The sequence below is a fragment of the Pleuronectes platessa genome, chromosome 3 (assembly GCF_947347685.1).
Source record: "Pleuronectes platessa chromosome 3, fPlePla1.1, whole genome shotgun sequence".
Taxonomy (NCBI): domain Eukaryota; kingdom Metazoa; phylum Chordata; class Actinopteri; order Pleuronectiformes; family Pleuronectidae; genus Pleuronectes; species Pleuronectes platessa.
In genome coordinates, this window is record NC_070628.1 from 27,531,742 (window position 1) to 27,545,523 (window position 13,782).

At 42.1% G+C, this 13,782-nt stretch overlaps 1 protein-coding gene across 1 annotated transcript in view; it reads right to left on the minus strand.

The window, feature by feature from the left end:
• Nucleotides 1–13,782, minus strand: part of LOC128436767 (sodium/potassium/calcium exchanger 3) — a 44,762-nt gene that overhangs the window by 26,311 nt on the left and 4,669 nt on the right. Inside the window, exon 2 of the mRNA XM_053418615.1 lies at nt 13,190–13,318. Coding sequence (XP_053274590.1) covers nt 13,190–13,318 — 129 coding nt within the window. The remainder of the gene's footprint in view (nt 1–13,189; nt 13,319–13,782) is intronic.

The following is a 13,782-nucleotide window of genomic DNA, read 5'->3' on the forward strand; positions in this document are numbered from 1 at the left end:
ATTGTGTATCCGTGCGTCTGTGTGTGTATGCACGCTGATTTCTGCCCTGCTCACTTCTGACTGATGATATAATACTTTCAGGCCGTTGTCATGGAAACGAATGGGCCTTGCTGGCTGGCATGTGTGTGTGTGTGTGTGTGTTTGTGTGTGCGTGTGTTTGTGTGGGGAGGGGGGGGGGTTGTCTGACTGCATTTGGATATTTGGTACAAATGAGACCCGACCTCTGTAGTAAAGGCTTGAGAGATGATTTCACAGTGTTTACACGTACGTGTGTGTGTGTGTGTGTGTGTTTGTGAGAGAGCGAGAGAGAGAGAGAGAGAGAGAAACGGACAGAAATACAGAGAGAGGGATGGCACAATCACACTTTGATCAATGAAACAGTTGATACAGTTTGATGAATTACAACTGGAGTCCTTTTACAAAGACACTGCAGATCGATCAGTCACATTCGGTTCAGACTTATTGGTCCACATATCAGCCTATCAGATCATCAATCAAACTGGATAAAACACGATGGGCTGAGCTGTTATCTACACAACTTTATTTGGAGGCAAAATGAAGACGAATGAACACACCTGGAGTCTTAGAAATAATAACCTCCGCCAAGGAAGTCAGAATGAGTCCTTGAACTGGGATGGATAGTCTGTCTGTGTTTCTCTGTGTCTGTCTGTGTATTTGTCCTCGTCCGTTGGTCTGTCTGCATGTCTGTCTAAGTGTCTCTCTGTCTGACTTTTTTTATGGATGTTGCTGTTCTCCAAGATCCCAGAATAGAACTTGGTGCATAGGGGAGAGCGGGGTAATGTGGGACATCGGGTGATGTGAAACAACCCCTGTATCTAGGCAACGGAACACATTTGTGGTCATGTGACCATTATGTTTTCAAGCCCCTCCCATTCCCCCCTTGCCATGAAGGAGAAGTTGGTGCTGGTGCTGTGGAAAGTATGTTTTTTCACAAAAATGTGTTTTTTGCATGTAAAAGTAAATTTTCTTGCTTTGAACTTAATCAACTGTTGTGTCAAAACAAATTGATTCAGGTAGAAAAAAATAAATCATACATGTTGATGAACTTCCAACATATAAAACCATGTGATTGATGCTAGCTGAAGATTAGCCTGAATTGCTAAGAGATGTTGTTTTTTCTAAAACGGTGGCTGTGGGGTAAAGTGGGACAAATGCTGTGAAGCACAAGTTAAGTTTAGTCTTAAACATATTCTAGTGTTATATTACATTATATATGTTTTATTTTTAATGTCATAAACATTGTAGAAAGCCACCATGCCAAGAAACTACACCAGGAAGACAACCTGGGGCCAAACACCCCTCGCAGAGATGGAGAGTGCAGCCGCTGAGGTCATGCAAGGAAAGAAGTCCTTAAGAAAAGCTGGAAGGGATAGAAATATTGATAAGACAACCCTCAAAAGATTCAGAAAGAAAAAAGAGAAAGGGGAAGTAAAATCAGTAGCCTTGGGTGCAGTAGCTGAGGTAAAGAGAATATTCACAGATGAGATGGAGGAGGAGCTTGCCAAACACTTGAAACAACTAGCTGACCAGTTCCATGGCCTTGCTCCAGTTAAGTGCTGTGAACTGGCATCTGAATACACAGAGAAAAACGATATCCCTGTCCCTGCCAATTGGACAGAGAAACAATGTGCAGGTAAGCTAGGGTGTGCCAGAGATCACATGAATCATAATAATCATAAATGTGCTTAATTGACCAATCCCCATGATTCTGTTACTAGTCCGATATTAGTTTTGGAATGTGTGGTTGTCAGGATTTTAACTATTACGACATGTGTTGTTATGGTAGTTTTAAAGTGGAAAAAGTAAGTGGACCACTTCACCCCGTAGCCGGGGTAAAGTGGGACACAAGACCACTTTTTTTAAAACAATCATATTTTCACTGCCTTTTGTCCTGAAGACATTCTGATAATTTCCATTGCTAGAAAACATCCTGAATTAATGGGAAATGTGTCAATTTTACTGACATATCAGTTTAGCTCGCCTAGAGGGGAGCAAATGTAAAAAAATTCCCACATTACCCCGCTCTCCCCTACAACCTTAAAAGAAAAATGAAATAAAGATGACAAAAATGATGACAAATACTCCTGATGTTAAAAGTGTAGTAAACTTCAAACATTGATCCGTTTGTGTTTCAGACTCAGCATCGGTGAATCAACAAATAAAGACAAGGTTGATTTCCTTCTCCATAATCTGCTTGCAGCCCACTGGATGGCTCTTTTTCTCCATTTCTGGCTTCAGAAAGAGGGGACAGCTGCTGTCCCTTCAGTTCCTCAGCTGCTGACCAGTATGTCTGTGTGACAGTTCCAACCCGTGCAGCAGTTTGTATTTATATAGCGCTATTATAGTCTTGATGGCCATACAAAGCTCTCTACAGTACAGTTTTTGACATACACCCATTCTCACAGAAATAAATACAATCTATCTATGTGCAGCACTTTCTCTATCACACATCACTCACACACTAGCAACACAACCATTAGAAGCAATTTGGGGTTTAGTAGCTTGCCCACACTTGGGCTGCTTGGGCATCGAACTGCTGACCTTCTGAATAGTGGCTCTACCCCCGGAGCCACAGCGGCTCCCAAAAGTTCAAACTGTTGAAGTCACTCAAGCAAGAGTTGGGGATCAAAAGTATAATCAGCATGGCTAATTATAAACAATTAGACCCATGCTGTAACAAACTGAAATTATTCTCTAGTTGCTGTAGTTTTTTTGTAAGCATGTATTGCTCAGTGGCTGTTGTACATACGCTCTGGGTCCCACAACAGGTTTACAGAATTCAAAAAGGGGTAGAACTCAAATAGCAGATTAGAGTGTGCCATGATGATTGTGATAAACATCAGTTAAATACGCCATTAGAGAATTCCCTGCTATCCCACACAGCGGCGAGAGTGATATTTACAATCCAGCTCCCTCTGCTCTCCCTCTCTTGTTCGTCAAACAACTATCAGCTGGAAGCTATCCAGCCTGTTATGAATGCAATGATTTGGCATCTTACCCTTTTTGCTAATTATGCACAATGGGAAATATTTTTTTCTTTGTGTGGGTGTGTATGTGTTTGTGTGTAGTCACTCTGTTTTCTCTCAGTGAAAAAATAAACGGAAAAAAAGTCTCCTGAATGATGCGATGGCCACTTCCCTACCAGCGTCCAGCTTAAATCACATGGTGGTTAGATTTCGTTTGGTTGTGAGGATGAGGAAGGTTGATATTTGGAGTTGAAAGGAAAAGGAAGTGTCTTTACGGGAGTACTCAGTATGAAAGGTAGACTCTAAATACCAACGGGATCAAATATATCTATTTTACTATTCATCTCTAAAAGATGAGAATCTGTGTGGATAATAGTGAAAAAAATGTATGCCGCAGCTGGCATGCAGACTTGTTTTGTACCCAGTCAAAGGGAATACGTTCATTGAAGCGCAACGCAATCGCCCTGAAAAAAGACAAATCTGACTTTCCTCCCAATATGAAACACAACAATATTGGCTTTTCTGAAGCTGTGAGATGAACAGCCGCACAGCTGTGGGACAAACAAACCCCTCAGTGAATATGCAGCACACTCTGCAGCTCAACAATGCACACAGCTCAGGACATTATAACACAGACACTGTGAACCTGAGATCAACTGTTTATCACTCATGATTTCGTTTTATGTATGTCTGTTTTCTTTAACCTGTTGGTTTGGGAACCCCTTTAAAGACAAACATGTACAAGCACTCTTATATCTCCTCAGCCAACTCTCTTTTTAATTCAGGATGGGGGAAGAGTTAGTGTGACCAACGCCATCACCTGGCTGAGTGTGTGGTGTAGTGTTGTTTTTACATGAGACAATACAAGAGACAATGTTGATTTGTATTGTCTTTACAATATACAATGTGGTTTGGGTAGTTATGGTGATGATGTTGACTATGATGTCTCTGATGACTATGTCCCTGATGATGGCTGTTTGTATTACAGATAGCAAGATGCTGATTATTTTATGTTTTTATGTCTTATTTGTTGTACCCCTTGCTGTAAACACAAATTGCAGATTGGGGACAAAAGAAGTTGAAAGTTGCTCCTTTAGTCTCTGGATATTATATTTTCAGGAAAAAGGGAGGAACATGAGGCCTTGTCAAAACTGGCTGGAAGAAAATGAATAAAAATAGCTGCAGGACTTCAGCCACTGCATCATGTAGCTGGAGGCAATGCATTTTGGGATGGAGTCTTGGTTGGTTGGGAGGTCGAGCAAAGAGAGCTACGAGAGGACACACGCCGAATGCACACACACACACAGAAGAGGAAGAGGCCTCATTTATCACCAGGAGTCACGGCCGACCCTTGGAAGTGCGGCCGACAAGTGAAGCTGTCTAAGCTTTTGCGACAATGACGACAAAGAGCGAGCAGTGAGCACAACAATAAGTGCAACCAGGGGGATGACGATGCCACTCAGCACAACAACGAATAAAGTTTTTTTGAAAAAGGTGATTAAAGTTGCATTTCCCACCCTCGGGATGTGTTAAAGCACATCCCCTTGTTCATCTTGTGCATATTCCGAGCGCACGTGGAGGGCTGGGGGCCTGTACTGCACATGCTCAGTGGGCGATGATGATGTGGGCTGACACATCGCATGTCGTGAGCGTAGTTACCGTGCTGAGTAATGTGACATTTAAGGACTCCTGCTTTTTCTTATTTTTTTGCCTTCCTTGAACTGTTTACAGCATGCACACACACGCACACACACACACACACCATGCCCAAATAAACACACACCAACGCAAACACACAAACACACTCTTTTATGCATAAACACATGAGTGTAGCTTACTTCTGCAGAAAATACTTTTCTGCCTGATTTGACTGTGACACATCTCTCACTAGTTCATGCATCTGTGTTTATTCTGTGATATCTGCGCTTTTTTTTAATCTCTTTTGTCAGAATTACAGAAGACAATCCAAGCAGTTGAAATGAGATGCTACAGAAGACTACATACACAGGTCACATCACCAACGAGGATCTTCCCAGAATGATCAGGTAACAATTGGGACAGTGTGAAGAACTGCTGACCACAGTGGAAACTAGAATGGTAGGTGAAAAGATCAAATGGATTTGCCAAGACCATCCTACAGTGTACAGACAGTCCCAGGAAAATGGATGTAAGGGAGACAGAGAAAAAGATGCTCTTTGCTGAACGGACCATAGGGGAAGTTTGCCACAACAAAAGCCCTTGCTCAAGATCGATTGGTACACAGCGCCCCACAACCCTGTGGGTATAACGGGATCAGTAGCAAAAACAGTCCAAAATGTCTCAGCAGGGACTGAGGAAATGTGCTGAGGTTCACTGCTGACACAGTTTGACTGCTGTGACAGGATTCCCATAATCTTACATGATCTGTGCATGAACACGATCAGGGTCTTTATTAACGAATGCACATCTACAGTTAGAGGTTAGAGAAGATCAACTGTGAGTGAACAGTGGACTGAGAGAAATCTGGATGGGAATAATGAAGGAGGGATACTTTTTTGCCTCCTTTAGATTCTATGGTTGAGTTGTCCTTTTCCATTTATTACAACTTTTTTGTAATTTTGGTATCATTTGTATTGATTAGGATGACACTGTTCTTGTAAAGTAATTCAAATATGTTAGGGAAAGGAAAATAATAGCAGAGGTGTGGAAACAGGGAACGTAGCAGCATCTGTAGAACAAAGTCCATCAGGGTAAGAAACACAAGCAGTCAGACAATCAGACAGATTGTACACAGATAGCCCACCTGAGCTGACAGCAATAATGCCTGTATGCTGTGCACGCCGTCCATGGGAAGTTGGCGAGTGCTCAACCAGAAAGTTGGTGTTTAATCTGCTAACTGGATACAAAATAACAAGATGCATCAGTAAAAATGAAGGTTTTCTTATATGTGGATATAAATCAATTTCATGTTGTTACATACGTGTGCGACACTGACAAAAGCTTTCACCTGCTTCCACCTCTTCACCTTCTATATGTCACTCCAGCCACATAGTGTAAATGAGGGCATCAACTGTCATTTGAGTGATGTGTGCCAAAAGTTTACTCTATTTAAGCAGTGCAGGTGGTGGGTCGCGGAAAAAACACTCCCAGGGAGAATAAGGCCTCTCAGACTTTGTTCAATATCTCAGTCACAGAAAAATCTGGGGAAGCTTGCTGGCCTGTTACTACTAAGGTAAAAAACTACACCAAGCTTACCAAAACCCAATGAAGTTACTATAGGTTTTTGGGGCTCATCTTCTGAGAAAAAGAGTCTCTGATGTATATAATTATATATATATATATATATAAATGCAGTATATACATGTACATATCATGTGTACAATTTTGACTGAAATCAATTATATTTCATGGGGGAAAATCTCTTTGCACATGATTAAAGTGGATGCTCATGTTTACAGTCACAACAGAAAGCTGTTCACTTCCTGCCTGGTCGACAACGTGTTACAAAAGGTTCCTAAACAAGACAAATTTCGTTTTTCATATCACATCCACCATAACACCAGCAAGGTCAATCAGTGCGGCATAATTCATGGAGCTAAATTTGGGCATAACTTTGGCCTCTCAATATAATGACGATGACTCACTTTTAAGAAGTGTACGTCTCCATGGCAACACAAGCTGCTCACCGGCGCAGGTTAAGTTCGGTCTTTTGAATACATGTACAAAGCTCAGCTCCTCGTGATTCATCTCTTTGGCATCAGTGCCACATTCACATCAGATGAATGAGGGAAGCGATTTCAAGTCCAAGCAGAAATGACAGCGCTACTTTAACTGTAGTATGTATGAAGAGAAACAGCACGGACACATGGAGATTCCTTTTTGTTTCCTATCACGACTTCCCTCTATGGCTATTACATATTACCCTCAAAAAATAGCAGGTGCCTTACGGAACATTATTTGAATATCAATAATGAATGAGGTTTTCTTTGAGCTGACATTTTTTTTCTATGATTGACTGAAGCATTAGATTGTACCCACGTTCCCATTACCTCAGCATGAGGCCAACTTAGTGAATAGGAAATCTTTTCACATCAGCAGTGTGGTGACAGAGTACTGCATCAAAGGTTTGAACACTCTGCTTTAATAGACAGCACCGACGAGACTAATAGGACCCCTTTACCATTTCCACATTTTATTGTGTTTTATTCTTATATTGTTTGACAACAATCTATACAAAAATGACAAACATGAACCCTGTTTTAAAATTTGTCCAAATGTATAAAAAAAGTCATTTCTAAATCTCTCACAGAGGTATTCAGATCGATAATTGGATATTTTGAAGACGCCCTCTTTGGCAGCCATCCAGATTTTAGTCCTCTTAGATTTATCTCTCGAAGCTTTGCACACCTGGATTTGACCGGGTTATCACCCACTTGCAAGCAGATCTTATCTAGCGCTGTCGGATAGGTTGGATATCGGCAGTGAACTGGCATCTGCAGGACAATTGTCCCTAAGCCACTTCCCTGCGGTTTTCTCTGGTCTATTACTGTTTTGCTGAAATGTTAACTGTTGCCCAGGCTATTTGCATGCATTCATCCTCAAATCTGAAAAGCCTCCTGTCCAAGCTTCTGAAACGGTCCCACCACCATGCTTCATGGTCTAGATAGTATTAGCCAGGTTATGAGCAGTGCCTGGTATAGTGTAATAGAGTAGTCCTAGTCAGCAGATAAAAGACTGAGATTGATTTAGGTGTATACATAACCAATCCCAGTACCACATCATTTCTGAACATGCAACACCTGCATTAGAATGTATTCATATTAGCATAATGACATTAGAAAAGTTGAGGGGAAAAAGGCAAGGTAGAGAAAAGTCGCCTTCAGTGGCCTAATAACCCAGAATCGAAAGCCTTGGAAAAACCTGCCAAACATCTTTAACACTGCCATTCACAGATATTCCCCATGAAACAAACGTAATTAGGGCAGACACGGATCTCAGACGGCCTGGTGTGCAGATCATCATCAGAGCCTAGCTGCTCAGTTTGTTAGTGTGGAAGAAATTATCCCCAGATAGGGCAAACTGGCATAGTGAGAAACTCTTAAACATAAAGCACATCAAACACCCTTATCCCACACTGCACAACACGACACTGTACGTTAACCTTTTACATGCTACTGTGCAGCACGTGGCTGCTGACTGGTTCAGACATGCAAAGGCCGAAGAAGTAATTGCCTTCCTCACGCTATCGAACCCCTGCCTTTCTCTTTACTATGAAATACAGACTTATTGAGCATCCAGGCGAACCCTTTCAATATCACATATTTTAGATGCTCTCATCACAGATGCTTTTTAATCTCAAAACAATCCATTAACTATCTGGACTGACGGGAGGTTAAGATGTTGACTTTTTTATTGCAACAATCTCTGTTGTTCAAATTCTCTCTCATTTTATTTGATCTCAGCTCTCCCCTGTGTAATGAAGGTATTAAAGGCCTGAATATTAACAACTACCAAACAGCAAACATTCCAGTCAAGCTGAAAAACAGCGGTAAAGAATGATGTTGCCGGTTTACTTAGGAAACACTCTCAATGTCTCAGTAGGATAAATCTTTAAAAGTTTGTCAAGCCCCTTTTGCTGGTGACAAAAAACCTGATCTCCATCACCCAGAGAAGTGAATCCTCGATATGTTGGATGTGATAAGAGAGAGAAGAAACATCACCATTGATCAAATAAAAAAATATTACACCGTGTAGCATCTCTCTTACTCGTCTCTTCAGGCAGAGAATCAGTGGGAGCCAGTGGGGAGGGGACACTCGGACTTGCTGGGCTAATTGCTGTGATGGATTTGTGTTATTCCCCTGAGCACGGAGCTCCTGCTCCTGCAATAACACCACAAGATGACTTTGCCAATCCGCACGTTAGTGGGCAATGAAGGAACTGTAACTGTTAATACAGTTGTTGCTGTTGTGAAGGCAGCAGCAGCCTACTCAAAGCTAATATTGTAATTTGGCAGAATGGATTTCTCAGAGGAATTCATTCTGGGCCCTCCCTGGGTCAATTTAGCATTTGATTAGTGGGAGGCTACTGTCAAAGTATTAAAGGAGCGGCCTATTTTTCTGATGTGATTAAATTCATCAACCTTGTTATGGTGATGCCTTCTTACTTGCCTCTAGAATGCAGGGAGGAGCCAGTTTGGCTGCCCACGTGAAGTGAGGGAAACACACACACACACCAAAACAGTGCAGAATCTGGGACTAGCACCCTCGCATTAGTTAATACAATTCTTATTGAGGCTTCCCTTTGAATGGTTCAAGTTGCAGTCACGCGCATGTGCATGCACACACCTCATTTCTCACAGGGAAGCCCTGATTAAGTCATAGCAGCCTCCTTTCCTAAAATGGAGTGTTGCGTCGGAGCCGAGCTGAGTGCAGAGGAGAAGATCTTTAGTAAGAGAGGAGGGCGGCCTCCGGGGAAAGACCCCTGGAGAGAGCAGTCAGGTGTATGGTGGACTAAAAAAAACACGTGAATGGTGGACTGTAGTGATGTGTGTGTTTGTAAGGGGTCGACAAGGAGGGAAAAAGGCTATGTGCGTGTACATGTGAGTGCATTTCATCAGCTTTACTGCAGATGAAAACTACAGTAGGATTAATCTCAGACATCTTCAGAAGAAATGGACTTTTCTTATTTGGGGACATCAAAGCACAGCGTGGCCTTGCACACTAGACTTGGACGGCAGCATCATCAAGGTGAATAAAACTAGTTTTCCATGATAAAAGGAAGGTCAAGAGCACGACGGATAGGGCTCTCTTTTTACAAGATTGCTAACACATACACATACACAATGCACTCACCGACACAAATAGACAACCACAAACACACATACTGGCCATGAACTCACCACCTCCTCTCAGGCAAAGAAAGTCTGACATTTTCAGTCATTTGTAACATAATAAATCAAAGCCATAAGGTTACCAAGATGTGACCACTCTCCGAGTTTACTGAAGCATCTGCCTGTGTTTCACATCTTGTTAAACCCTTGACAGAAAACTGAGTGGTGGCGTGGGGATGGGTGGTGAAGCACTAAACAAGCGTTTTAAATCAACAGAAGCAGCAAGGTCCTCACAATAAAAATCAGGGAGTCGTGATGATGGTTGTTTCATCTTCGGCTCAGCAAATTCTCCGGAGTCTCTCCCTCAGTTTGCATGCACCTGATCATCAGCAGCCTCTAATTTCAAGCTGTAATCATTGCAGTGAGCACTGCGTTCTCCCAGAGCACAGAGCCCATGTCGGGACGCTTCCTCATCAGCCAACCTTGTGCTCCTACCGCTGTGGAAAACAGTTTGCACAATTTGTGTGAGCTACTACATGATCGCACACATAATTTGATTAACCAACTATTATTTATTTATCTTATCTTAAGCTATGCTAGCATCACGCCTGTGGGGGTGGCAATGTCACAATATCCCAGCAACATTTGGTTTTATTAGCATGAAATTTGATTCAGAAGTTCCCAGTATTGAAATCCTACTGACTTTGGTGATCCCCTGACTTTTCCTGACCTTTCTGGCTTTGCGTGAAATGTCTTGACAACTCTTGGAGGGACTGCCATGAAATTGAGTACAGATGTTCATGAATTTTAATAAATCTTTTGACATTTCATCTAATGTCACAATCATTTTAAAATGTTAATTTGATCACTTTACTTTTACTTGTTCTCTTGTCTACCTCATTTGACTATATTCTGTTGTAACATGTGAATTTCAACAGTGTGGAATCAATTATCTTTGTATTATGACAAAAGAACACAATTGCATTCATTCCCATTTTGTGTTTAGTGCGAATTAGCAAATGTTAGCATGCTTACTAATCACAGATCCTAGCATGCGACAGACACAAGAAAACAAAGTATTACTGTCTTACAGTGCTGCTAGCATGGCTATAAACTCTTAGCCTTGCAGTAATAACAACTTTATTATGTGGCAAGCACAACATTGTGGTTGAGCTTGCCAAGTTAATAACAGAGATGTTGGAATGTGGTGGCAGCACTGAGACGTAGGATTGGGTACTGGTATCAGTGCCAATCAGGAACTGGTGCCTAAAGTATCCAATTAAAACCTGGATTTCGGTGCCTCTTTTCAGTGCTTGAGCTTTGTGTTGAAATAGTTGTTCTGCTTACAGGCAACATTAACATCACTGCATATGTGTGGTTATCATTCAACCTTACTCTGGTGACAACACACTCTGCATGGCTCTGGCACCAAGTCAATTTAGCCTACCATTATAGATCCTAGCTACCACAAACAAAATGTTAAGAGTTAAAAGTGTGGCTGTATTTCACGTTAAAGGGCTCTGACACGATGACGTGACGCAAATGTCCGAGCAATAGCGGAGAGCAGGGAACTGAGAGCAGCTGCCAGGTCCTGGGAGCAACAGTTGGTAGAATTGGTGGCAGAGTTCACCAATTTCAAGAGAAGAAGGAAGGGAGGAACATGACAAAACTTGTTGAATCACCTTGCGAATCACGGATACATTGGAAATCTCAGGCATGTGATTGACTGCTAGTGTGATCCCATGCCAAGGAAATCAGCCGTCAGTGTGGGCGTCCCTGCCCCGGAGGTGGGAAGACAAGTCATGAGTTTGGAGCAGAGGTATGCTAAACTATACCCAACCCTACCAAGAAGAAGATGAACAGTGTAAAACCAACCAACCAAGTTGCTTCGATTGAGGCCAGAAGGCTTTATAATGCTGTTTTACATTTGGAGCAGTAAAGGTCCCCAAGACCTCTTCAACAGACTTTGATGGGAACAATTTATAGGATATTGTACTAGGATGCAAATTGGTCTCCCACGTGAAATTCAGGCATATTGCACCTGTCTACATTCAATATCCTTTCCGTCACACACATGCACTACCTTTGCATGTTCTTTCCTATAAACACCCAGATAAATGTCTCACCAACCCCACAAAAGGGCTCATTTGATGTCATTCATTGAGAAGGAGCAGAAATCCCCACAACTTGCTGAGACTTTCAGAAAATCAGGTTATTTAGCAAAAAACCTTCTTTCCTCCTGTGTGTGGTGGGGGCTTAGGCCACAGGGGGTATGTGCTTTAAATTTAGCACGAGAAGATGAAAGAGCAGCTACTGCATAATAAGCCGGCGGAGAAAATAGGTTGAACTTTGACCCCAGCTCCCTTTATAGATGACAGTGGCGACCTTGGGAGGGTGAGAGAGGAGATTGATGATGGGTATTTTGCTTAATGAGCTCACAAGAGAATAACTCCTCCCTTCGGGGGGAGGTCAATTGTCTCCCACTCAAGGTAAAAAAGACAAATGTCAATGCGATCAGCAGGGGTCACCTCCCCCTCTTACCTAGAACACCTCCTTTATAACAGAGCTGAACATTACATTTCCTTCCATCTACGTCAAAAAAACAGCAATTGACATGGGTGACGTTTGGAATCTATGCATGTGTGAGGTCAAGTGAGAAATGCCACAACCGTGGTTTAACATGTAAATGGTAAATGGTAAATGGTTTTGTATTTATATAGCACTTTTCTAGTCTTGATGACCACTCAAAGCGCATTACAGTACAGTTTACATTCACCCATTCACACACACATACATACAGTGCGTCTATTCGCAGCACTTTGGTATTCTAGTGGGGGCCATTCAGGGTTCAGCATCTTGCCCAAGGACACTTCGGCATGCAGATTTGAAACTTTACATCCTGACACACCACCTTGAGTACCTCAAAAACAAGTCGCTGGGTTGATGATAAGACAAAAAAATCACCATGGAAACAAGATTTGAGGTATGGCCACTCTGGGGATTAAGCAAGAGGTTAACACAGAGGGAGGGATAGGGAGAGATGAAGAGACGGGGAAAAGCTATGTGGAGTGAGTGAGAATGAAACCAGCAAGATCCTGAAGAAAATCAGTGACAGAGGCAGAGTGTGAAAACTGAAAACATTTGAAGCAGGAAGAAATTCACAACCTGCTATAGCCTGCACTCATGAGGAATCATCTGACTTCACTATCTGGGTAATCGCACTTTAAGGAAGAGAAAACAGGGGGATCAGGAAGGGAAAGAAAACCGAACATGTTGGGGGTAACCATCTGTTTTGCACTTTCACTCCTTTTTGCCCTATCCTGCTCTCTCTCTGTTCTAACAAGGGAGAGAACACGTATGTCTTTTCTTTCTTTCATCCTGTCTCCGTCTTACCTGGAGCTGTGCAGTTCTTAGATTGTTCACTCTCTATTTCCTCCAGGCTGCTGTTGTCCATTTCCTGCAGTAGCCTCCTTCCTCCCCATCTCTCCTGGTCCTCGCTGCTCTGGCTCGAGATGTCAAAACCTACACAGATTGCCACAAAAAAAGTACACCTTTAAAATACAGACCCTAGTGACCTTTTAGAGCAGCTACAGCATTTCAATGGGGTGTTTTATGATATAATATAATACCTAATACTAAAAACGGTGATACCAAAACTATGCTTTCCCTTTAAATTACCATGAGAAATATGTGCATGGATAAATTAGGTAATCTAAAATTAATAAATTAAGAATTAAGAATTAATAAATATGAGAAAACACTAACCATACGTGCTCGATACATGCCCTATTGGTGCGAGATGGGTCTCAAGTAAAGTCTTGCATCCAATCTATGTGACTGTGAGGTATCAGATTTGATATCATAACAGAGAGTGTGATAGAGTATGCAAGTAGAGACGTGTCAAAAAGTCCTCTCTGCAATTCTCATGAGGGCGGTACAACATGAGGATTTTGCAAAGGGGGTTTGAGGTAGATGCTGTATGTCTG